Below are 26,294 nucleotides of genomic sequence, written 5' to 3'. Positions count from 1 at the left end.
ATAACATAATGGGAGGTTTAATACCCAAGCATAGTTTTAATAGTGGTTAAATAGACAGAATACATAAAATAAAAGATGATTGTGTCACCCAAATGAGAAAAAAATGCATCGAGTGTTCTTCAAGAATGACTCATAAACAGCTATATCAGGAAAATGCACACCAGATCTCAATGCAGGTATTTCCCCAAACAGCAAATATCTCAGCTAAGCAGTCACTTCAGACCAACCCCCCAGTACCAGTGAGTGTGTTCACAGTGTGTGTGGTCTGAGATGGAAAACCCTTTCCTGTATAAAGTCTTCAACGCCACCTACTGGTTAAGAGAAATTCATTTGCTGGTTGAGCTCAGTGAGATCAGGAAAAAATATAGACTATAAAACCTTTCACATTGTGGAAAAAGGTCAGAAATTCCCATGAAATACTTCCATAAAATCAATGCATTCCATATTTTATTGCACCATGTCCCCTGATTTCTTTGCACCCATCCACTCAGCCAGAAAGTTCAGGCCGTGGCCTCCATTCTTCTGAATCTCTTCTGTACATTAACATGTACGCCGTTCTACTGCAACAAAAGAAGAAGAAAGAAAACAATGAAGCATTCTTATATAGCAAACGGCAACATAAATAAGGAAGGAAGAAAAGGAAACCATGATGGCATTTTCAATTCACATGACAGGAAAAGTGAAACTAAAACTTCCAGGTGTTTTCCAGAAACCAGCTTGTTGTTCAAAGACAAGACAACATGACGGACATGACGGATTTCCTCTGTTTAGGGGTTCAAAAGTTTGAGAGTGTTCGTGGCGAAAAACACAATCACCTCTTTAATCAAGACCACGGAGCAGAGAATAAGACTTTGTCTAAAAATCTAAAGCTCCTTCTGCAAGGAGAAAGATGAAAGCTCCATTATGTCAGCAGGAGTCAAGCAAATGGGGCTTTAAATGTTATTATTAAAATCTCTGATTTAACTCTGAAAAGAAGTGGAAGCCAGTTAAAGTGTGATAAAATGGGAGTCACATGTTTGGTTACTCCTTGCTCTAGGCATGGCTGTTGTTTTACAGGGAGTTTTTGAAGGTGAGAGCCCGAATGCAGAGAATTCTCTGAACAGATCTCCTTCATATTTCTCTGAACTATTTTAACTGTAGGAAACATGAATGGTGAAGTCACTAAGCACCCCATAGTTGCATTCTTTCTAACAGTCAGCAGGGGCGACTCTTCTGGATGCAGAAGAGCAGGGTTGTCGGTGTCATTTTACAGCCCACATTGATCTTAAGTGTGTCGGAGAAGTGAACCTGCCCTTACTGTCAGTGTAAAAAAGTTTAATTAGCCAGTTAATCCCTGAAATATCTCAATATAAGAAAAAGAGGTGCAATTCCAACAGTATTTCCTCAATTTTTCTATGTGATAAAGACATGAAATAAATCTGTCAGTACTATCAGTTCTGGTAGCTCATTGCTCACACTGTCCTGTAATTATGAAACAGAAAGTTTGCGTTAATTCACCGAGGATACTTTTTCATTTAGTTCTTTTTCAGTAGGAAAAATTGTAAAATTTGTGAAAATACAGTTAAAATTCTGAAATGTACATCCTCCTTCACATTTTCTAAAACTGTCCAGTGGGAGTCTTTGCCAGGCCGATTCTGGCCCTCGGGCCTTATTTTTGAGAAAAATGATGGCGCTATGATGATGTGTGACCTTCCAGTAGAGGTCCCAACTAAACAGGGAATATCAGGGAGAGGGATAAGCACATATCCCGATTCATCTGGACCAAAAGGACCCAAAAGTGTAAAGTATTTAACGACGCAGCTGCCAGTTTGACATATGAGGCTAGGTGAACTAGGCCTAAACGATACAGCTTAACAGGTATAATGCCATTTTGGAGTAACACAACAAACTAAGAACTAAATAATTTCAAAACTGTGTCCTTTGAACTGGACAGAAAGGACGTTTATGGGCAGATTTGTCATTTTTTCTTAAAAGAGATAAAAGAAAAAAATGATGATGCACAACTATTAAAGATCGCCATGGCTGCAGGTAAACAAACAAACAAAGAAAGCTTAATGGTAGCTTCAGAAGATGTCTTTTCATAAATATAGCAAATTCAATGTGATCAACAGAAAAAGTGACTTTTGCTCTTCAACTGCAGGGGATGGAAGGACATATAAACTAGAGGAAATGGGACGGTTATAAATAGATGGACTGCTGCAGGTTCTTCCTGCAAACTAAATGTAGGTGCTCTGATAATAATAGATGAATATCCTTGGAAAAAGTGGAAGACTAAAAACTAAAGGTTGTTTTTTGGGGGGGTTTTGTATAGTGTTAATTCTGCGGCACGCACTGTCTGGTTAGCTCTGTCACCTCACAGGAAACAGGTCTTGGTTTGAATCCACCGGCTGAAGAATTAAACCTTTCTGTGTGGACACTGCTTGTGCAGAGAGGAGGAACCTTCAGAAACATTTTTTTAAAAACCATCACATCCTCCTGGCTCTCAGCTGTACAACCTCTTGCCCTTTAGTAGGCGCTACAGATCCCTCAAATCAAAGAAAGGCCGACTCTGAAGCAACTACCGCCTTATCTTCCACTCCTGCAATAATTTCCCTTCTGTGTAATATAAGCCAACTCAGCGAGCAGTGTCTTACATTTTTGGTCACTGAACTCGTTCCTTCTTTTTTCATTTACTGTGCAAATGACTATTTGTTTTTTGTTTTTTTCTCTTTGCATCTGTAAGTGCAGCCATGTAATTTATTTACACACAAAAACATACGATAAAAGACTTCTAATTCTAAAACTAGACATCACGTCCGATCCACACCTCAGTGACGCATTTTTCCCAAAAACTAAGACCACGACTAGCGAAATGCTGAAAATGATGCGTTGAAATGTCTGACCTCATCGTGGCTACATCCTTCAGCCTGTGGTCTCTCCACACTTTCCTCTTTAAGAACAACACACTGACATTTTGACACAGTCGTGAGTTAGATGAGACTTTTGATATCACTCTCACGTCTGTGCCATATATAAAAAGTTGAAAGAAGCTACTGGGATGTTTGTTCAGCCTTCGCCATCGTCATCTTGGCATTTTGAGGGTGGATCTGACTGAAAAACTGAGAAACCACACAGTCATATGGCAACAGCCTGTTAAAATAAAGCAGGCCTTTACTGTGACTCTAATGCGGATCATAACTTAACCAACAGCCTGTTTTATTCAGTAAAGTAGAAAGTAGCACTAATGTCTCCAGGAAAGCGTTTCTGAAGTCTTTTTGCAACCAGGTGAGTCAAAATAAAACAGATTTAAGGTGCTTCGGTGTCATTCGATCATTTGGTCATTTATGTACAGTCTATTATTTATGTACTAAGTAGCTGGTGACAGGATGGCAAAAAATCTAATGTTTTCAAAGTCTTACTACCTCCTTGCTCCAGATATTCAGACCAGAATCAGACTGACTAGGTTAAAATGTGTCCTCATTAAGCTTTGATGAGCCATTTCCAGCTGCTGTAGACAGCTTCATGTTTATGAGTGTAAAATGTGTGAGAGGACTTCATGACCCCAGTCAGAAACTGGGCATTTTACCTGTGTCGTCCTCCATATGTTCTCTGCACTTCTTCCCAGGAGGTCTGTGGATTTGAATGAGAATCAGACAGAAAATTCATCAGAAATTGGCAATTCAATAAAAAGCACAGAGGGTGAAAAAGTTACATCCCTCTCTCCCTTTGATATCTGCAGATACTTTCACATCAAACTGTATACTGCGATTATTTGTAATTATTTTTTAGATCCGATGTACCTGCTGTACGTGGCTATCATCTGCATAGTACCAGCACTTGTTCTCCCTGTGGCGGACGTAAGCAGTATAGTGCCCAAACATTGCATAACCAGAGTGCACGACCACTGCGTACAAGGTGTACCTGCACTCATTCTGGAAGAAAAACAAATAAATAATCAGAGTATTCACAAGCAAAAGATGCAATATTCACGTAAAAAAGAATTCAGACGTACCTGTGCAAAGTTTTCGGAGAACACATCTTGGAGACTCTGGGAGAAATCAAAGGTTTCTGGGAAAGGAACCCTGCAGTCAAGTTTGTGTGTGGAACCGCGGCTGTTCCGAAATCGCTTCAGGTTCATGCACAAGATACGAGGCAGTGAGAGGAGTTTGACACCCTGAACAAAACAAATGAGTGAATGTGAGTTCATGATTATGCTGGCAAATATGTTTCACCCACCCACTCTCGTCCACTCATCCCACTCAGCCCTTTAAATATGTTTTTCTTTCCTCAAAGATATTTTTATTAGATTGAAGCAATGAAGAAAAATAGATACACACAGATTTGTTATACAACAAGCAATTAGATCTCACAATGATTGTTTGAGCTGACACGATAGAATACAGATTAATGACACATTCACATATCTTGTAATTGATTTCATCAGAGCCTTTTCAATGTGTTGGAGGGCGATTTAAACCCGAGTCTCACCTGTCTGGATGGGTTCTTAGTTCCACAGTGTGCACAAAAGCAGGAGTTTATGCCCTTGAGCTCCTGATGCTCAAAGAAAGAGTTCATGCAGCCCTCCTGAAAATATGACAAACGTAACAAAATAAATAGTGAGTAAAATAAACAGTGACAATGCAATACAGCTAAGGTTTGTAACCTAACAAGTCATATGTCATTCATTTGATCTTTTATGAGTGGTTCTGTGCTGGACTATTTGCTGGTGACTCTGATTTTTGTAATCCTAATAAACTTGTGCATTTTCTCCCTCTTTACACTTGTGTTGTGTGGATTTATAAAATCTCCCCCTCCATGTAATACTTCCCAGTCGAAAATGCTGTATTTTATTACACCCATATGATTGGATCAGGATTGGCTAAAATCTTTGGCTTCAATAAACTGTAAAAATTTGAGATTTTAAGATACGGCCTCCAATAAAAGGGAAAAAATAACAAACAGAGATAGTGTGTTTCCCAACAGTTTTAGTATTCTTAAACAAAAGAAGAAGAAGACCCACAAGAGAGTTGTCGTCCTCCTTTACATAAAGCGGCAGGCTGAGCATGTAGCTGGTTTCAGTTTGGATGGAGTTGCACTTTAAACACTGCAGGTGTGTCTCCACTGAAATCTTGTACAGATCCTGAATTTCCCCAGCCTTTCAGAGAGGGCAAATGCAAACAAACACTGTTGCAGATAACACATGCAGAAATGAATAATATTAGAGTAGTTTGATCGCAGTCCAACCAGAACTCTGTTGTCCATCTGCTGGTGAATGAAGTTGAGAATCGAGAGGAACACCTCATCTGCATCATGCTGCACATTAACTGTAAAGCATCATTAGAAGGTGTGAAATAAGACACATCGGCAGGAGGTATTTTCTCTGCAAAAGCATGGCTCTTACGTCGAAAGTGGTTTTGGTCCAGACAGTGGAGGAAGTCACGATGTGGAGCGAGCTGAGGGAGGTCACCCCGCATGGCCTCAAGAACTCTCTTTAGATGCAGCGCGACATTACGAGCATCTCCTCTCGCACCAGCTACATCCCACCTTTTAAAATTCATAAAAGCTTGTTAATATTGTAAACAGCCTTAGGATTTCCACAGTAAGTGGCACTACAACATCACTGAGTCAAGATGAAAGCAGCTGTAGTAATTCGTGTGATTACCTTTCTAGCAGTTCTGCTATTTCCCAGGTAGCAGAGAAAGTCTGCAGCAAGCTGTTCACACAGCATGATAGACAATAGTTGGAGAGGCCTCTCATCCCTGTAAGAGTAACAAGGGTTAAATAACAGCCTGTGACACCGTGAATCAACCCACTAGAGCACCAGCGGGTGTGTGCATGTGTGAAAATAAATAAAAATGGAAAAGCACAGTCAGCTGTGGAGAACCCCGCATTTTTGATATATATTCTATTAAAATAGCAAATCATGGTTTTAGAGATCACAGAGCATGAGGCTTGTTCGGTTTATTAGTTTTAGGCCCCGTGTTGAGCAGATGTGGAGCAAGTTGACTTCACTTCACACAGACTCACGGTCAGTATTTTGGTTTCTGTGTCACTGAAATATGCCTGACCTGAAGGTCAAATGCAACAACAGACAAAAGAGCATTTATGAATCAGTCATAAATTTATGAGGCTTAAAGAGTTCTTTTGAGGTGCAGAAATCCTTTAAAGGTTTGTTAAACAGCATTACCACCTCCTTAACAACCCAGTATGATAAATATGAGTAAATATGAACATGAATATGATCAGTTATATGACTATTAGCATAGTTTAAACAGATCAGCCAGTAAATGATTAGATTATACAGTCACCAGACACTTTATTAGGTACACCTTTTCAACTGCATGTTAATTCATATATCTGATCAGCCAATTACATGTCGGCAGCTCAGAGCATTTAGACATGTAGACGTGGTCGAGTCGACCTGCTGAAGTTGAAACAGAGTTACAGAGTGGGAAACAAAGGTGATTTTAGTGACTTTTAACATGGCATGGTTGTTAGTCTGAGTGTTTCAGAAACTGCTGATATACTGGGATTTTCCCACACGGCCATCCCTAGAGTTTACACTGTAAAGTTTGATGTCAGAGGTCATAAGAGAACGACCAGACTGCTTCAAGCCGATTAGAAGAGTAGAAACAGCAACTCAAATATTCACTAAAATTAGGTAACCAAAATGAAACTGAGGCTATACTTCACACGCTTCACCAAAATTGGACAATACATAACTGGAAAAACGTTTTCTAGTCAGATGAGTCTTGATTTCTGCTGCGTGAAAGCATGGCTTTTCCTGCCTGCCCTGTATCAACAGTTCAGGCTGCTGGTGGAGAGGGAGTAATGTGGGGGGTATTGTCTTTGGCCCTATAGCACCAGCTGAGCATCATTTAAATCCACAGCCTACCTGAGTGTTGTTGCTGACCATGTCCATCTCTTAATGACAACCGTGAACCCATCTTCTGATACCTGCCTCGGGCAGGTTAACGCACCATGTCGCAAAGCTCAAATCATCTCAAACTGGTTTCTTGAACGTGACGATGAGTTCACTGTAGCCTACTCAAATGGCCTCCACGGTCACCAGTTCTTAATCCAGTAGAGCACCTTTGGGATGTGGTGGAACAGAGATTCCCATTATGGATGCAAAGCCAACAGATTTGGAGCAAATGTGCGATGCTGTCATGTGAGGAAAGATTCCAGCGCCACCAAGGTGTACCTAACAAAGTGGCTGTGAGCGCATTTTTGGCACACTGTGCACTACATTACTCATGATTGTTCATGACCGAAAAAGCACTACAGCTTTAGAAAGTTAACTGACTAAAATAATTTTTCCTATCTGTGAATAACACTTGACTTCAAAATTGTTCCGTTTTTATTTACTGTGAAATTAATAACGAGTGCGTCTACGAATCGTTGAGGAGCTTTAATCGTATTTAACAAGCATCTCGTGCATTTCGCTGAAGTAGGACCTTTAAACTAGTATTTATAGTTCTCAAGCAAACAGGAAATAATATAAAAACATCACCATCGGGTTGAGAATGATCCACTATAAATAAGTGATTCTCCAGAGTAAGTCTAGAAAAGAAATGGGAGATCCCAGTAGACATCAGTGCAGCCTTCTGCTCTTCTTCAGGGTCTCAGGACGGTCACTAAACCAACAGAGGGTCGAGCGTTTGTTGTACTTCACCCCACTGTAAACATCAGCGCCACAGAAACAGTTCCCAGCAGCAGTTTCATTTTACAGCTTTCTCTTCGCTTTGCTGGAAACGAAACTCACAAACTGTCATGCGCAAACCGGCTGGAACTATGACGTCGACATGTTACGGCGATCACGTCGGCGCTTATTAGCTACACAGAATTGGTGACACACGCGTCCAGATTATCTCCACAGTCACAGGCAGTACTCTGTACTCGAATACTTAAGTATTTCCACTGTGTGCAACTTTATAATAATACTTCTCACCTGTACCCAGGGGCGTGTCCAAAGAGGGGGGCAATGAGTGACCCCAGCCCCACTTTAAAAATGTGATTAAACTAATGTGACTTCCACTTTTTTTTTTAAAAAAGAGGCCCCTAATTTTTTTTACATGCATGCAGAACTTTATGAATTACAGATAATATATTCTAAATTTCCTGCAGCACCACTTTTTCTAAACTTCAGGGACATGTACGTTTACCTGAACACTTTTATTTACTCTTTCACTTTTTTCGCTACTTGTAAGCTTTCAGAAAACAACTTAAACATTTAAATCAGTTTTAGATTTAAAACTGCTTAACAGTGCTGCATAAGATTACATTTAATAGATCTTCACATAAATTCTTCACTTCACTTCTTCACTTCCTGCCACCATCGACTCACTTCAGTTTGCTTACCGGACTAATCGTTCCACAGACGATGCCATATCTCACCTGCTCCACACATCCCTGAGTCACCTGGACACTGGCAGAGGGAATTATGTTAGGATGCTGTTCGTGGACTACAGTTCAGCATTCAACACAATAATTCCCTCTAAGCTTTTCACCAAGTTGACGGATCTAGAACTCAGCTCATCACTGTGTCAGTGGATCCTCAAGTTCCTCACAGACAGACCCCAATCAGTGAGGGTGGGAAAACAAGTCTCCCCCTCCATCTCACTCAGCACTGGAGCGCCTCAGGGCTGTGTTTTAAGCCCCCTGCTGTACTCACTGTACACTTATGACTGTGTAGCCACATCAGACACCACCTCCATTGTCAAGTTTGCTGACGACACTGCTGTTGTGGGCCTGATCTCCGACAACATCGAGACGGCCTACCTGGAGGAGATTAGGAACCTGGAGACCTGGTGCCAGGAGAATAACCTCCTAAACATCAGCAAGACTAAGGAGCTGATCGTGGACTTCACTACAAAGCAGGCGAGGAATTACAAACCCCTCATCATCAGTGGCACGCCAGTGGAGAGACTGGACAGTTTCCGATACCTGGGTGTCCACATCACTCAGGACCTGTCATGGTCCTGCCACATCAACACCCTGGTTAAGAAAGCCCGTCAGCGTCTCTTCTTCCTCTACACCAAGCGGTGCAAGTCCAAAGCTAGGAAGATTATGATGGACCTCTCCCATCCCAACAATGGACTCTTCTCACTGTTGAGGTCTGGGAAGCGCTTCCGCTCCCCCTTAAGGCCAAAACAGAGAGAATGAGGAGGAGCTTCTTCCCCCAGGCTATTCGGGCCCTGAACCAGGTGTAGGACTGGACTCTCACACACATCACATCACCACACGCACCACCACACATTTCCTATAATCCTATAATTTATAATCTTTATAATCTCTTCTGCTATTTGCACATTCTTTACTGTAAATTCCTAAGTTAATTTGTAAATTTTGTAGTAACCTGTAAATTGTAAATATTGTAAAACTTTTTTTCTGTCATTTAATGGTCGGGCATTGTACAGCTACAAGCATTTCACCCCCATGTCATACTGTGTATGGTTGTGTGTGTGTGTGACAAATAAAATTTGAATTTGATTTGATTTGAATTTGAAATTAAATTCAAATTTTCACAACAGGAATATAGGATTATAAAAAAGTTTGTTTTTCCCTGTTTAAATTTTTACTGATGATACTTTTGGAAAGGCTTGACAGCATGTTAAGTAATCGGTTACTTAACTACCCATCCATCCATTAAAAAAAATTAATAAAAAAACAAGGTGAATGGATTCTGCCCTATTACACACACTGTCACATCCACATATAATTCAAAATTATAATTCAAAATTGATTAACCTATAAAAATTTAAGGTTCATTTATGAGAATTATCAATAAAATAATACATAAGAACAGTCACAGGGACACTTAAATGCACAACAAATATCTTCACTTTGACATTGAAAGTACATTTTCTTGAGATCCAATCCTGTGAAAAACTAATTACAATCTGACAGCTTCCATTTGAATTAAAAGGGTAACATGTTGATAATGCACTTGATTAATTGATCATGACCACTTCTATAAAAGCTGAGGTTTGCTGGAATGGAGCATTCCGGTGTCTTAACACAGCGCCAAGGAGGAAAAACGTCATCTCTGTCCACCTTTCACACCCATTAACGTTGTTGTCAAATGTCGTAATTGTGGAGGAACGAGTTAAAAAAGTAACTGCGGCTTCCCATCGATCTGAGAAAGGTTACAGGGTCATTTCCAAACAATCTGAAGTCCATCATTTTGCAGTGAGAACAATTATTCACAACTGGAAAACATTCAAAGCAGTCGCCAGTCTTCTCAGGAGTAAACGTCCCAGCAAATTCCACACCCAGTGCATGATCTTGGACGTGCAAACAACTACATCCCAGACTCTACCGACCTCAGTTAGCATGTCAAATGCAACACTTCTAGAAATGTCCTTTGGAGAGACGAGACCAAAGTGGCAATGTTTGGCTGTAATGCAGAGCACCACGTTTGTTGAAAACCAGATACAGCATATCAGGACAAACACCTCGTGTCATGCACAGTGGCAGAGGGGTCATGGTTTAGGCTTGTTTTGCAGCCACAGGACCTCAGCACATTGCAGTACACAAAACTTAAACCGGCTATTATAACTATTGTTATAATCATTTAACAAATTTCATATTCCTACAGTGATACACTGACTGCAACTGTTTTCTTACCCCTATTCATCATTCTAGGTACTCTGAACCAGAACAGTGAGTCACTTCCTAGACTTAAAAAAGGAATGGAAAAAAAACACATCAGACTCTTGATGACTCATGTGTTGCTTTGAGATGGACAAACAAAGGATGTATTAGTGAGGAGCTGGGCAGAATTCATGGGAAGCTGTGTCATGTGAGCTGAAGAGTCTGCAGCTTAAAAAAAATGCAAGTTTTCCTGGAATGAGTACTTTAAATGTTTTATAGATCTGACGTGAATATCATCCATGTTGTCTTACAAACAGTCCTTAGAGAATTCATTTAAAATGATAGACCAAGCATATTCAGTCCTCTACAGTCCTTTGCTCTGAGTGACTGCCTGATAATACGGTGCAAACATGGCGTTCCACATCTGTTTGAGCAGCTGCAGAAGTTTAGAAATCCACATGAACGCAGACGGGAGAGCTGCAGGTAAAAAAAGCACAACAGAAACGCATTTATAGTCACTTTTATTTTAACTTCTAAAAGATGATGATGTACCAGCAGAACTAAGGTTTCACCCAACCTGGATCCATCCGAAAAAAGAGCATGTAGAGGAGGATGGCAGTCAGAAAGATTCTCCGGAAAGGGAATGAGCCGGAGCCAATCATCAGGAGTTTTCGGTATAAAAACCTGATCACAGCCTCAAGTTTATGGACTAAAGTACCTGCAGAACAAAAGCAAAATCACAAACAGTTAACAGTTTCAGTCTTTTTTAGGCCGCTTGGTGTAATGCATCTCATAAGGGTTGAGGCTGAAGTGTCAGACCTTGGGATGAGACAGGATGTTCGGTGACGTCAGAGCTTCCACTCATCCTGGGATTTAGAGGAGGGTCTTGATTTTGTCGCTCTTTTTCTTCTATGATATCCAGCGCTGTCTGTCTGTGTTCTTCTGTGAAGGCGCTGCTAAAAACCTCGCCTGTGACCAGCTCCCGAGCCTCGTCTGCCTCTCCCAGCGGCACAAGGACATGCAGCAGGTACAGCTCTGCCACCGTCCCGAAGCTAGTTGCCCTGCTGTTGGATGGGTAGTGTAACCAGGCTCTGGTCACCTCCTGCATTACAGCAGGCTCACCCACCTTGGAGTAAAGAAGTATACTGCCAAAATGAGACACAAAATCACATTAGTTAGTATTTTACTGAGGTTTTTAAAGAAATAAAATCCTAAATAGTTAATGCAATACTTTTCTAAACCCCTTATGTTAAAGCTTAAAGTCTACACATGAGTCAAATCTTGTTCATCTGACTTAAAATCCACTGTGGTGGTCAAGTATATCTTTCAATTCTTTGTAAAACACAGACAAACACATCACACCTTTTAGCAGAAATAAGTTATTTTGGGTGTCCTGCATTCTTGTCCTTCAATCTTTAATTCTGAGAATGATGGCACCACACATATCAGCATCAGTCCCAGAAGTCAGAGGTTTAAGTAGGAAACATGGCGTTCCTAAGTATTGGCACAGTATCTGGGAAGCTTGGCTCCAAATTTATGGATATGAAGGCGTGATAAATGTCTGTTTCGTTACTAGAACAAGGCACTTTTATGTAGGATTTTTTTGAGTTTATCACCCATTTCCAGTCGTTGTCCAAATATTTCAAAAAGCCAACCGTTTTTCATTGGACCTACCCACTGACATAATAGATTTGGGATTATAGTCTCCAATTTTGCCTGCTGAAGAGCTTTGGAGGGCATACACTTTGGACTTCACAGACTTTATAGTTTTTCCTACAGATAAAGACCTCTTCCATAGCCATTCAGACCTCATCAAAGCAATTGAGTAATAAATAAAAGTTCATTTTTTTTCTTACACTTTGTACAATAGTGTGGGCTTTTACAAATGTGACCTCATTGGGTAAAAAAATATGGCTCATCAAGTCAAAACTTCTAGTTTTCTATTTATGGGACAGTCTGGGCAATGAGCTAGCAGAACTCGCTCTGTCATTTTACACATTTAAGCCTAAATAATTGTGATGACAGATGTCTTTTATTTACTACAACAACATTTCTTTATCACAAAAGGCTGAAGTCATTAATATAAGGTTTGATTATAATAGCACTCAGAATGAAGCAGAAAAACACAGCTCCTATAAGTGATTTCAAACAGCTATTCTTTTGAAATTCAGCATCTGAGAGACTTTATACTGTTTGAGTGAAACTGTGACTATGTACCCTCTTAATCTAAATTGAGATCAGTCAGTAAAAAACAGTGAATTGTTCATGTCTTTTAAAAGTTTTATTTTTAAACGTCGTTATTAGTAAGTTTGTCATATTTGAATATTTCTGTTATTTGTAATTACATTTTATTTTCATTTTTAATTCATGATTAATTATATAATTAATGACGGATCAAATGTGCTGATTGAAAAAACATGTCTTGGAGAATTTGCATATTTGAACTGTAATACGATTTGTATTTTATACTTTATTTCATATTGCGTCCACCTGCCCAAAGGTTGGGGATCAATAGATCAGTGTGTAATAATAATAATAATAACAATAAAACTCTTTCCTCACCACATCTGCATGATCTTCGCTGGTATTTTCTCCTGCTCATACTGTTGCAGAACCCAGCAGAGGACATCACGCCACTGATTGAGCTCAGCCAGAGCCTGAATCCCTAAGATGCAGAAACCAGCCTTGAGCTCTGCACATCTGCAGGAAGAGATGTTTCTGTTATAACACAAAAATCCAAGCTTCCAGTTAAACATGTGCGTGAAGCTTCAGGACCCTCACCTGCTGTCCTCGGGCTCCAGGCCGGCGAGACTCTCCAGACCACTGAGACATGTGTCAAAAGCTGCTTGGAAGTCTCTGTGCACCATCATTTGTTCTGCAGCCGACTCCAGAGTGTTGAACATCTGGGTCACAGCAGCAGAGAGCGGAGGGCTGGCGGCCTGGAAGCTGTTCATGACTCCCGGATGAACTTAAAACAAACCCAACAAACACTCAAAGGGTTTAAAGCACTTTAGCTTGCAGCTAAGCACGAAATTCTCCACAACGGTTTGTTTACCTTCCGTTTAGCTTCCTGGTATTAGCCCACTGTCCAATCAGACGCCACAGTCTTCAGAATGTCCGAGGCAGCCAATCATATTGCAGCTCTTTCCAAAGCACGTGATACATTTTTTCCCAAGCTTCTAAACACGTGTGCGGAGTAGAAGAGTGTGTTGTTCACACAGTTTAAGCGTCAAAAAGCTCATCTGCTGCTTCTGTGAAAAGTAAGTCACACTTGTATGTTATATAGTGGATTAATGATCACACCTGTATGAGTTTAATGAGGGAAAGAGGCTATTTTTATGTGTTTTTAAGACTGGTGCCTCACTAGGAGTTGGGTAGCTAACTTGCTAGGCTTATTGTGACGGCCAGTATCGTGTAACTAAACGGAATTAACAGCATTTTACCATTTCTTGTTGGAGGGAGGTGGGTGATGATGATGATGATGATGTTAGTGCTGTAAATGTTCAACAGACCAAACGTTAAAGTTTATCACCGAAGCTGCTCATTCCCGTTTTATTGAGATTTAACAGCTCGGTGGATTCGCTAATCCTAACTTGCCTATAAAATCTTTAGGTTTACGTTATTAATCATGGAAGGAAAATTGTAGTACTGCACTTGTCGGCCACTTTGTAAGATACATCTGTTTACGATTCAGCCAATCACGCGGCAGCAACTTGGTGGATTTAGTGAAATGTGAAAGAAAGGTGATGTAGGCGAGTTTGAATACGGCATAGTTGTTGGTCTGAGTGTTTAAGAAGATGCTGATCTGCTGGGATTTATAATATTTTTAATATTAGTGTTGGGTACTAGAGACCAGCTCAATGTTTATAGAGTTGTAGAAGAAGACAGTCTGAATGCGTAATCAGTTTTATTTAGACTTCTCTCCCCCAGGTTTACTTAACTTTATTAGTTAGTTTGTAAAGATGTTGCAGTTTATTTTCATTCTGTTTTTTTTTTTTTTGTTAGTAGTATTACTTAAAAAATACGTTATAAATGGATTTTTTTATTCTACCTACCTACACAAATGCATGTCATATTTAAATAATATACATCGTCTTGAGGTTCTTAAAAGTAAATCATAAATTAATTAAAATCCAAACATCCTCCTGAATCCCGGGCTTCAGCTCAGGCAGTGTGGAAGAAATCGGCAGTCATTGGCGAGACATGTCGCCTCAGACCATCCATTTGTCTTCTCTTGTTTTCACTGTTGTGTGGTGTAAGGATACATGTGAAAGTCCTAAAAATTCGTGAACCCAAGTTTGCTTGACTGGTGATTTGTTAATGTCTTCGCAGCATCTTTAAAAATGGCAAAAAGCCTTCGGAGTAAATTTAAGCGAAAGATGCGGGCAGAGAAGAGGAAGAAGAACGCTCCAAAGGAGCTGAATCGTCTGAAACAAGCTCTGACCCTCGATAAGAAAGGAGAAGTCGCCATGACCGACATGCAGGAGATCGCCACAGTGGTGCCAGCTGAGAAGATAAAGAAGCAGGCCGACGTTAACATGGAGGAGGCAGAGCCTGATGGTAAGACAGTGAGCACCACAGTCAGCAGACTTTATAGTTTGTTTGGTTTTTTTTTATTACGAGGTGATGTCACACCTTTTTCTGTGTCACGTGTATCGTATCATGTGTGCGTGTCTGTGTGTCTGTGTTTCAGATGGCAAGATGGACATGGACAGCAAGCGCAACAAGAAAACTCTTCTGGATGAACATGGACAGTATCCGGCGTGGATGAGCCAGCGGCAGGCCAAGAAAATGAGGGGCAAACGATTGGGAAAGAAAGGTGGCAAGGGAAAGAAGAAGAAGAATGTTGCCTGGTAAACCACTAAACGGGAAGACCGTAATTCTAGCTTAAAGACTCTGGAAGCTGAAACACAGCATCCTTTCGTGATAATTGTTGTGTTTCTTAATTAAATTTCATTGTGTCTGGTGGATTTGAAGATTTCCGGGCTTTGCCACAGAGCCTGAGATCGTACAGAAGTTCACTGCAGAAACTGGTTTGTTCTCATGGAACAGCAAAACCCTCTCTGACTTGAGATCAGAGGACGGAAAACGTGTGTGTAGTGTGTCTGCAGAAATGTGAGTGGTGCACGTGTATTCTCTGCCGCAAGTTAAGTCTCTAAACTCCCATTAAAAAATCTGTCCTATGATTTATTCTGTTCACTTGTTCTTTTCATTTTCTTGACATCGTGCAACTCTTGCCCACCTCCAGTGGCCCCTGAAGGTGTGTCAAAAAAACAGAATTATTAGTATTTTAATATGATTTATAATTTCAATTGTTGTTTGTCATAACTTTAATTCATTACGCACATTCTTTACAATTCCAGTACTGTGCAAAAGTGCATGGTGGATGCAGATGTGATGGTGCCTCTTTTATCGTGTACTTGTCCGGTTTCCTCTTTTTATGGACACACTGCATGCACAACATGCCGAGATATGCCGACAATCACCTCGTTGGTACAAAACTCCTATTTCAAGCCCTTCACCCTGTGTTATCTTTGCCGTTTTTCATACATTCAACTAAAGAAATGACAATAAATGATGTTTTTGGTGACAGACTAGTAAACACAACTTAAAATTAGTTCATTGCTAAGTTGTCTGTTATGTGTATACACATAAATCTTGAGTTGTGTGTGTGTGTGGGGGGGGTTACACTTGAATGATTCATAGGTCAGTGTTAAGTGTTTCAACAATCAAACAAACATTCCTCTAAATTGGTCGGGTACAATGACTGGGCTAAAACTGAGTTTAAAAAAAAGCAGCCAAAGTCCAAAACTATGAAGCAGGTCAAGAGCACTTTAAAAAATTACAAGAAGGTCCGGCTCGTACAATATATTGAAAAGAAAAACTTTAACATTTCTTAAAATGTGCATCATAGGCTATGTCTATCATCTGGTGATTTGTTTTTGCTACATCTGTGTAGCAGTGGATGCTATGGAGGTATATCATAAAAGGCCAGACCTGTGTCTCCCCAGTTATAGGTCTTAAATTAAAAAAATAAAATAAAGTGAACCAGGATCTTTCACCTGTCAGGTAATTGCCTGAACCGCTGCACAATAAAGTGACCTGTTTAATGCCGGTCCTTAGCCATAGTTAACGTGATACTGGCCTACTTTTACCATTTCTGTTAGTCTGCCAAATGTTATCAATGTTGGCTTCTTATAATTTAATTTTGTAAACACGGGTAGAATAATGAAACAGATGTTCTCCAGCCATTATGGTTTGTGGCTGTGCATAGAGAAGATGACTTGGCCTGCATAGCTTTGAAGCTACTGTTTCACAGTAAAATACATATTAAGTATTTTCTTTCCCACACTAGATAACTCTTCCCTTTTTTGCAATACTAACACAAACATGGTGTTATACCAATGAACATGCATTGTTTAAGTGCGCAAGAAATTGCGCCTGCTGCAGAGTCGTTACATGTTTAAGGATTAATCATCACCTCGCTCATCACTGTGTCCAAACACCAAGATGGCGATGGCTAAAATGATCAGCTGGTGCTCCACATAAGTGTTTTCAGGTCACTGTAACCGCATCAGAGGAAAGACAAAGCACAGGTTACCAGGAAGCTTTTATTAGAATAGCAGAGCCATTTCTGGTCATAACTGTGATTACATTGGTAAAATAAAAATCCAGTGAAAGAAATGAAGAATAAGGTCCTATACCATCAGTTCCTTGCAGAGGTGTACACGTTTGCTCCTGATCAGGTTTGGCCTGATGCTTTTTCAGTCGGCACATTCAAAGCGAAATATTACACAAATCAACTGATTTTAAAAATTTGCTCTGATTTGATTGTTAAATACAAATTCCTCCTCCTGTTCAATAATATTGAAGTTTGTTTAAGTGAAGCTTGTGCAAAAATAGACTTTGGGAGCGTGTTGCTCACTCGATCAGCTGAACGTAAGCGGCCGGGAACAGACCGGTACGTCCGTGACACTGTCCCTTCCACCAGCCCTCGTCAATCATCTCTATGTTGTAGATTATGTCGTCTGGATTGAAGGAGATCTCGTCATCGGCCTCTGCGTGAAAAAAGAAAAGCAAAGGATTTATGCTCACATTAAAAGGAAAAATAAATACAAACAAAAGCACTTGTGTCACAGCGCCAAAGGAACACCTGTGCTCACGATCCCCTTTCAGTATGTAAACAAGGCAAACCAAAGTAGCCCAGATCAGCTATTCCACAATGAAACAGAACATCTGAAACAGAAAATGGAGAGTCTTACCTCCAATATAGTCATAAATCGCTATTGCCTTCTGGCCACATGTCAGGTCTTCATAGTCGTTCTCGTCAGCTGGGAGATAAAATATGCGAGATTAATGATCAGTAGCCACGAAAGGGGTCCTGATTAACTCACGGCTTTGCTTAGAGGCAGACCTTTACGCTGAGGAGGAGGAGGAGGGGGATGACCGATGTCTTCATACTCTCCATCATCATCATCATCCACATCTATTGACCTTTCAGGCAGAGGAGGGGCGCCCGGTTCCTCAAAATCGTCCAAGCGTGGTGGCAAGGCCGGGGGCTCCTCGTATTCTGGTTCCTCCTGAAAAGTGAAGTTAGATGATTTGTAGTTAAGCATCACAGGTGAGGATCATTAGAAAGGAACCCGTTTCAGAGACTTAGGTTAGTTGCTGAGTTTTGGAGATACCAGCTGTGAAGATGTCTCTCTTCTTACAGCATTTTGCACCACATGGTTTTGTCTTTTTTGTTAAAAAAAAACTAATAGCCTCAAAGTCTGCTGTAAACATTTTCACATGGGACCTATTTTCTTTCTGCTTTTCCACATCCACAAACCAAAAACATTCTGCAGAATTATGTTACTACTGACCTGTGAATTGTCCAAGGATAAAAAAAGCACCCAACTCACCAATTAGGTGTCTACACGTAAAAGACAACTTAAGAAAGAACCGGTTTTAAATGGTGACTTTGCCTAAAAACACATTTGTCACAAAAACACATAATTTGTCTCCATTTCTTTAATGAATTTATGAAAAATTCCAACGATACGACAGTCTGACAGTCTGACAGACTTGAATAGTATCTTTGTACCAATAAGGTTGATTCCCAAAGAGCTGTTAGCTAAAAACACAGAATATCTTGATAGTATGGTGTGCAGTATATGTATGTGATAGTATGTATCCTTACAAATTTGAGGAAACTGGAAATGTGGAGGGCAAAAGAAAAGAAGTGGCAGATCTAAACAACTATCTACAGCAGATGAACAGTATCTGAAATACCTGCATACCTGAATAAATCACAATGCACACAACCAAACACTATCAGTCATGGATTGGCATACATGCCAACCCCCCTGATTTTTCCAGGAGGATCCCGAATTTCAGTGCCCCTCCCGAAAATCTCCCGGAGCCACCATTCTCCCGAATTTCTCCCGATTTTCCATCCGGACAACAAAATTGAAAAACCATATCCCAGACTGGCCCAGCCAATGCCAGTTTCCAACAATGGCTACTACTACTGCAGCCACTTAGTTTTAATATTACTCTTATTAATCTTTCTGGGTCGCAAAATAAACTTTTAACATATTTTCAGGCGAGAATGTAGCTGTGTAAACTTCAAATATCTGAGCCGGCGAGAACAACAAACTCCCGGCATATCGTTTTCAAACCCCCGCGGCCTTTTGCTACTCAGGTTAAACATGATATATAAGTCACTTAGATAACTTAAACATTGTGTGGCCTTTTTCAGTGATTTATTTGTTCGTGAGTAAATGGGTTTGGCTGAGATTAAAGTTATTAGATTAGATTAGATTAAATAAAACTTTATTAATCCCTCGGGAGGGTTCCTCCGGGGTTTTCACACAGCTGAATAAATGTCAAACAGAAAAGTGATTAAACAGAAATGTGAGATGGTAGAGAATTTACGCCAGCGTCTGGTTATATTTTAGACAGCAAGGAGCAGACGGCAGAGTTTCACTGCACCGAGAGAGCTCGTGACGTAATTCTGAAGGCTAGACCTTCACCATCGCTCATTTCCGGTTGCCCGGCACCTGAGGACCACGAAGCCCGGGTCCTCAGGTGGATGCAGCCTCTGAATTTGGACACCCCTGCTGTTATAATAACGGTGACATTTAACTTATTTTATCCGATAAATAAACATAGTAAAATTCAAGTTTTTTGCATATATAGGTATATGTATACCTATATATACAAAAACATATAAATATATATAAATATGTGCATGCTGGAGGAAAGATGGGTGAATATGAGTCCCATGTTTTAAACACGAGTTGTTATTTGGTACATCTGATTTTTCATATGTGTTTCTCACCACCGGCTCCGGCTCCAGCTCTGGCTCTGGCTCCAGCTCCGGCTCCGGCTCCGGCTCTTTCTGAATCTCTGGAGTGCGACGGTGGATTTCTGGTGTTGGCATATCGTCCTCTGGATCAACATGATGACCTGGTGGTACTTGAGATTCCTCCTCTCTTCTTCTTTCTTCCTCCTAAAAGAAAGAACATCAATCACGTGAGCTGAAAACAGCTCACCTTGTAGCTCTTTACATTTTTGCAGCGCAGCGTACCTGCTGCTGTCTGCGTTTGGCCTCCTCTCGCTCTCGGCTCTCTCTGGCTTGCCTCCTCGCTCTCTCTTCTTCTGCTTTCTTCCTGTTCTCCTCATCAGAAGCCTTGGCCATATTCTCAAAGCGTGCTTTCAGTTTCCCTGCACCTGCACTCGCTGCATAATAAAATCCAAAGTGAATATGAATGCAGTGCATCATGGAAACCATTGAACAGTTGTGGATTTAATTGCTTGCCAGACAGATGGCAGAGTGTGAGTGATTATGTTGGAGAAACAAATGAACTTACAAGCCTCTACTGGCTGTGTCTTTTTATATGCAGAGGTCGGGGAGTCCATGTCTGTGAAGCCTGCTGCACTCTAGAGGTTAATAATAGAAAGAAAGAATTATTTTTCAGAAGTTTGAATTGTCACTACAGATATCATGTTTCAATAATGACGGTTACAGCTGCAAGAATACTCAAGCAGGCGATTAACTGACTGGCAGGAAATAAATCAAAATTAAAAATTAAAAGCTGGAGGTTTGACAATCTGCTGCTTGTCTGTTCCTGTCAGGTCAGGATGATGTACAGGCTATGAAACAGCCTTATTTCAGCTGATGATGTGGGCACATCTGGGCCAATCTGTTACTGGGGACCTCTGATACTCGGGCTAAACCACAAAATAAGTGGAGCTAAAAATGTGATCAAAGTCCCAAGAAGCAAGATGTTTGATGGTTTTTTGTTTTTTTTAATGCTTTTGCTTAAGATTAAAAATCTTTTTTTGCAGAAGTTCCTTGGCTAAGAATCAACAGTGGTTACACAGCAACAACATATACAAAAAAATTATACAATAAAGCATCGGTAACTGTCAGTGTCGCCTCAGGCCAGATGGGGGTGTAGTAAGGTTCAGGCCCACTCACTTAAATCTTTTAACAAGTTGTTCAAAGGTTCTACAGTGACTTTGAACATGACAAGACATCAGTTCAGTTGCGTCTAAGTACAAGTTATTTAGATATGTCACCACTTTGCAAAGGTCTGGAAGAAGACCCAAACAGTCACCATCTCAATATGAAACAGGCTGGGCTGTAAAGACAAGGGCGGATCTACAGGGGGGCAAAGGGGGCAACTGGCCCAACTACATATAAGGTATTTTTACATACTTCACTGAAGAGGTATGTGCCACCCTAGACCTCTTGCCCTTCCTTTGCCCCCCATGTAAAATTTTCTAGATCCACCACTGTGTGAATACAATAACATCCTTTACCTTTTTGACAGTAAGTCAAATCAGTGAGTAAGATGGGAACAGACCAGCATTGGTCTCATAAATAAGAATGTTTATTCTGGTTATACAGAACAAGCAGACTATTCAGGCTAAGAATAAGATGTACAGTGGTGGAGAATGGCTTTAAGGTTTTAGGTAGGTATTAAAACATTTTTAAGTTCATTTTATGAAAATGAAAACAGAAATAATCGATGTTAATTCCAACATTTAGCATGTGTGCCTCACTTTTTCCAAAGTATTAATTATTCCCCAGATGTTATGGCTACTTTCCATTTTATTCCAGATTAAACAATGAATCCAAAGACAATAATACAGAATTTCATCCTTGATGCTGACCTTATCCATGCGGTCTGCCTGTACGCCATACCGGCCACCGAAACCTGCTGAATAATCTGAACACAGAAGCACTTCATCAGTGTGATGAATACAGGAAGTCTGTTCCTGTAAATAACACATCCGTGGCTCTCTCCTCTAACCTTTTTGTGACTGATGTTTCTCCGTCTCAGCTTTGTAATCGTACCCCAACGCAGCTTTGTCGACTTTCTCCTTCTCAACACCAAATTTTCCTCCAAATCCCTTTGAGTAATCTGCACAGAATAAAGCAATCAAGTGTCATGAAAAAAACGGTGGCCGAACCTGCAAAAGCTGCAATTTTAACTCACCTTTCTGCGACTGATGCTTCTCTGTTTCTCCTTTATAGTCATACCCCACGGCAGCTTTGTCTACCTTCTCCTTCTCCACCCCGTATTTCCCTCCAAATCCCTTAGCGTAGTCTGGTGAACATAAATTTCAAATGCATAAAAAAGCAAATATAAAGCACATAATATAAAAAGAGACAGTTGCTACAACCTGAACTCACCTTTCTGAGACTGATGCTTCTCAGTCTGACTCTTGTAGTCGTACCCCAAAGCCGCCTTGTCCACTTTGTCTTTCTCGACACCGTACTTTCCTCCAAATCCCTTTGAGTAATCTAAAGCAGTGAGTTATAAGAATGTAAGATTTAGACAAACTTCTGATAGGAGAATAGTGAATGACAGATGCAGGACAGTGGACGTACCTTTCTGAGATCCATGCTGTTGCACTTCTCCTTTGTATTCAAAGCCGACGGCAGACTGCACAAAGATTGAAATCATAATAAAGATTAAGCATCGTATGTGTGGAACTTTTCTTACTGAAGAAACATCAGCTGTGGAACAGGCTCCCAGTGTGGATTAAGGAGACAGACACTCTCTCTACTTTTAAGATTGGGGTTCAAACTTTTCTTTTTGACAAAGCTAATAAATAGAGCTGGATCAGGTGACACTGAAGCCTCACCCACAGATGCTGTAAAGCTGGGGATGCTACAGGACTTCCCATGATGAACTGAGCTCTTCTTTTCCACTACCGATGCATTTATATGTCACTACTCCATGTCCTCTCCTCTCCTTCCCCTCACACCCCAACAACAGATGGCTGCCCCTCACTGAACCTGCCTCTGCTGGAGCTCTCTTCCCATAAAAACTGAGTCTCATTTCTCTATTTGTCATAAAAACAGGCTATCATTGATCCCTTTCCCTTTCCTTTAAAGTCAGCTTCTGATTGGCTAACTTTGACCATGTTTAAAAGGAGTATCCACCAGTATATGTAGGTATAATAGAAACAATGGAAAGTATAATAGATCCCAGTTTTAACTGTACCGTTCACAGCAGATGGCCGCCCCTCCATGAGCCAGTCTCTACTGGAGGTTTGTTCCAATTAAAAGGGAGTTCTTCCTTCCCACTGTCACCAAAGCACGTGCTCACAGTGGGTCATATGAATGTAGTGATTTTCTTTTTTTTCTTTGTATTATTGTAATGTCTTTACCTTATAATTAAAGCCCTTTAGGGCAACTGTTGTTGTGATTTGGCGCTATATAAATAAAATTGAATTGAATGAATCCTGTTGTTTGATGGCATAGAGCAGCAGACAGAAACACAGCAGAGACGGAGACCTCATCATGTCATTTAAATCACATCTGAGTTACAGAATATCAAAGAAAAGATGTTAATGTGGGTGCAGTGTGCTCCCTTTTACTTATTGTTGCCTATTGTGAAAGAGTCTGCTTGTCTTCTCACCTTGTCCACGCGGTCCTTCTGAACACCATATTTCCCTCCGAACCCTTTCGCTGCATCTTTCTGGGAAGAGTGCTTCTCCACCTCTGCTACATAGTCGCTACCCAGAGCCACCTGGACAGCAGAGACACATCCGTTCAAACAAAAAGGACACCGTTTAAAGAAATGGTGGGCACAGAGTCGAGGGTAAAGAGGAGTCGCAGTAAATGATAGAAGCATATCACCATAATTCCGATTTCAATGAGAAAAACGTGTTAACCTTGTCCATTCGATCCATCTCCACTCCAAACTTCCCTCCATATCCGTACGATGCTTTGGGAATGTTCTCCTTCTGCTTCACTTTCTCATGCTCCTCAGTGACCTTGTTTCTGAGCTCTGCAACACTGCAGGGGCCAAAACACATGAATAGTGAAACAGACGGAGTTCATGCTATTGCGAACTCAATCACTAACACTCATACACTCATCATGGTAATTTTAAACTGTTAGTATAGTAGTTGTTCCTCTGCTGCTTACTCTTAATCTGTTCCAATATTAAAATCTCTTACGAGTCACAAATTCAAGGTCACAAATGCTCAGAAGCTCTGAGTACACGGATACTGCTAATGGGCGGGTTTTCCCAATAGGGTGGGTCATGTGTCTGTCTAACTAACCACAACACTCTCTTAGAAGATTAATTAAGTTTTCTGCTTGATGAGGATCCACAGCAACTTTGAAGGTTACCAAATATTCATTAATGAGTGAATTATTGACCCTGAATAAGCCACAATTGATACAAAATCTGTCCCACCCGGTCAGCAGAGGTTTAAATATCACTGTCAAAGAGTTGTCAACATCACCATCATCATACATTATCCATATTAGGAAAGACTCGCAGCCTGACAGCTTACGCTGTGCTCTCACTTCCTCTTCCTGTTGCTGCACAGCACCCACTATGTCCTGAACTCATCTACGTGCACTATAAAAATAATATTTCCAGGAACAGGCTGCACGTCTTTTCACCTGATGTGTTCTTTACGTCCTGAGCCCTCGATGGTTTTGGCCCCCCACCTCTGCTCCTGCTCTGACACGTCATTCTAAAAAACACACACACACATAAACACAAAATCAGAAATGATTGACGCAGAGGTGTCTACCCAACCCTCCCTACAGTGACGCTCACTCCAGGAAGTACACAGTACCTCAAAGTCAGGGTCCGTCTCCCAGTCATCCCCCTCTCCAGCCACCTTCATGCTCACATTGTGGCCCACCACTGACTTCCACATCTGGGGGTGGGAGATTAAAACACAGTGAGCCACAAAGGACAGATGCAATAAAGATCAACGACCCCTTCGTGCATTAAAATGATTATTCTCTGTTTAGGTGATCACTAAAAATAAACTAACGCACAACCACAAGCTCTGACCAAACTCTGCTCAAGTCTCAAAAAGGAAGTTATTCTGAACGTGATGGTTCATTTCCCCAAAAAGAACATACACTTTTCTTATAAAACATGTAACTGAAACACTGAAAAAGCTGCATTATAATATATTATTTAAGAACATTATGCACTGCATATGTTAAAATCATCTTTAATAAGGTGGAAATGAGAGATTTTATGTCGTGAGGGAAGCAGATAATCTAATAAAAATGAAGTCTTTTTCAGTAGCTGGCTACAATTTATCTTTAATTATATTTTTATGCCACTTTTATTGCCATAAATGGTAATTCTAGGCTAGTAATGACAGTCTCAGTAATGCTGGGCTTGTTATTTTTAATATTGGACACACAGTTCAGGTAAACACTGAGTTAAAAGCAGAAAATAGGTTATTCCCGTATTATTTAATCACTTTTATGTCATTCAAATGCTTCGCATCTGAAAACATGAGGCTGTTAAGTCACATTTGTCGCTACTAACGTTTCACTGTGCAGCACTTTAAACTGCGACTGCTTACATCTACTTCCTTAATTTAACGGAAATATTAACAGAGGAAAGTTAGACGCTGGCTTGTTAGTGGCTTCACTTTGAATACAAATATAAGATCTTTACCTTTCAGTTGTTGCGCAGTTTGCCCGTGTTTAGATGAATAATGTGCAACAGTAAGCGGTCCTGCGGGGTCTTTGCACGAGTCGCCGCACTCTAACGGGCGAGGAGTGAACGCGGATCTAGCACACGTGAGCGCGCTTTGGTGAAAATACCTGCACAAGTGTCGCCCCTGTCTGCCCTGGGGATTCAAGAGTTCATACCTGACAGCAGCGTGGCCGTTTTCTTTTATTTTTCATATATAAGCGTTTAAATTAATTGTAGGGATTTAAAAATATATATAGATAGTGAAGTGCTGCATTCAAGTACCGTCCGAAATCAAAGAAAGTCCACCAGACATGCGCTCTTAAACAGTTTCAGGTCATAAAAATCTCCTCTTATGTTTTCCAAGCTAAAGCAGTTTAAGACCGATTTAAGTAGACTGATTACAGACCAGCTGCTGTGGTGCAGTTGCAACATTTGGGGGCTTACACAACTTAAAACAGCTGGGAAAAATGATAATGAGCACTCACTTTTGGAGTCTGTCTATGCCTCAATAATAAAAATGGGGTTGGTTAAAAGCGTTTGCAGTTTCTGCTTGTCAAAACCAATCTCAGAGGGCCACTGGTGCGAAATGGGAGGGTAGGTCCTAAAGTATTCGGGAAAAATAATCAATCCCGTTACCAAAAAGCAAGCAATGCATCCTGGTGCACCTCCCTATATAACGTCAGCAAACGAAAACGCTCCTACATAGTAAAAGTAATAAAACCAGTTTTAAAGTGAGTCAAACACCTAAAA

At 40.6% G+C, this 26,294-nt stretch overlaps 4 protein-coding genes across 7 annotated transcripts; 1 reads left to right on the top strand and 3 right to left on the bottom strand.

The window, feature by feature from the left end:
• Positions 1-11: 11 nt before the first annotated feature.
• Positions 12-7,742, bottom strand: usp18 (ubiquitin specific peptidase 18). Of its 4 annotated transcripts, none has more exons than XM_080291789.1 (11): positions 7,493-7,729; positions 6,875-7,071; positions 5,642-5,738; positions 5,381-5,523; positions 5,224-5,303; positions 5,000-5,134; positions 4,468-4,563; positions 3,992-4,153; positions 3,780-3,911; positions 3,566-3,609; positions 12-560 (listed from the first exon to the last, which is right to left on the bottom strand). In XM_080291789.1, the coding sequence occupies exons 2-11, from the start codon at positions 6,924-6,926 to the stop codon at positions 488-490; spliced, it is 1,014 nt and encodes a 337-aa protein (XP_080147915.1). In that variant the 5' UTR covers positions 6,927-7,071; positions 7,493-7,729; the 3' UTR covers positions 12-487. The 4 variants fall into 4 exon arrangements, with proteins under 4 accessions (XP_080147915.1, XP_080147916.1, XP_026003732.2 ...); XM_080291790.1 differs by having other exon boundaries at positions 12-557; XM_026147947.2 differs by lacking the exon at positions 6,875-7,071 and having other exon boundaries at positions 7,493-7,742.
• A 3,089-nt stretch (positions 7,743-10,831) lies between these two features.
• On the bottom strand, positions 10,832-13,752 carry pex26 (peroxisomal biogenesis factor 26). Its single transcript, XM_026147983.2, has 6 exons — positions 13,631-13,752; positions 13,357-13,543; positions 13,138-13,275; positions 11,395-11,720; positions 11,153-11,293; positions 10,832-11,052 (listed from the first exon to the last, which is right to left on the bottom strand). Exons 2-6 carry the CDS (start codon positions 13,527-13,529, stop codon positions 10,940-10,942), a joined length of 891 nt encoding a protein of 296 aa, XP_026003768.1. The 5' UTR covers positions 13,530-13,543; positions 13,631-13,752; the 3' UTR covers positions 10,832-10,939.
• llph (LLP homolog, long-term synaptic facilitation factor) lies at positions 13,686-15,761 on the top strand. The gene is made up of 3 exons (XM_026147984.2): positions 13,686-13,835; positions 14,908-15,135; positions 15,269-15,761. Exons 2-3 carry the CDS (start codon positions 14,919-14,921, stop codon positions 15,430-15,432), a joined length of 381 nt encoding a protein of 126 aa, XP_026003769.1. The 5' UTR covers positions 13,686-13,835; positions 14,908-14,918; the 3' UTR covers positions 15,433-15,761.
• Positions 15,762-17,172: 1,411 nt separating this feature from the next.
• hcls1 (hematopoietic cell-specific Lyn substrate 1) lies at positions 17,173-25,685 on the bottom strand. The gene is made up of 16 exons (XM_026148277.2): positions 25,524-25,685; positions 24,676-24,759; positions 24,497-24,570; positions 23,755-23,878; positions 23,499-23,609; positions 22,463-22,517; positions 22,265-22,375; positions 22,068-22,178; positions 21,882-21,992; positions 21,742-21,797; positions 20,433-20,502; positions 20,150-20,301; positions 19,901-20,071; positions 17,990-18,155; positions 17,838-17,906; positions 17,173-17,633 (listed from the first exon to the last, which is right to left on the bottom strand). Exons 2-16 carry the CDS (start codon positions 24,757-24,759, stop codon positions 17,497-17,499), a joined length of 1,602 nt encoding a protein of 533 aa, XP_026004062.2. The 5' UTR covers positions 25,524-25,685; the 3' UTR covers positions 17,173-17,496.
• Between the last annotated feature and the right edge of the window lie 609 nt (positions 25,686-26,294).

Source organism: Astatotilapia calliptera, chromosome 17, assembly GCF_964374335.1.
Source record: "Astatotilapia calliptera chromosome 17, fAstCal68.1, whole genome shotgun sequence".
Lineage (NCBI taxonomy): Eukaryota > Metazoa > Chordata > Actinopteri > Cichliformes > Cichlidae > Astatotilapia > Astatotilapia calliptera.
This window is presented reverse-complemented; position numbering and strand designations above follow the sequence as displayed.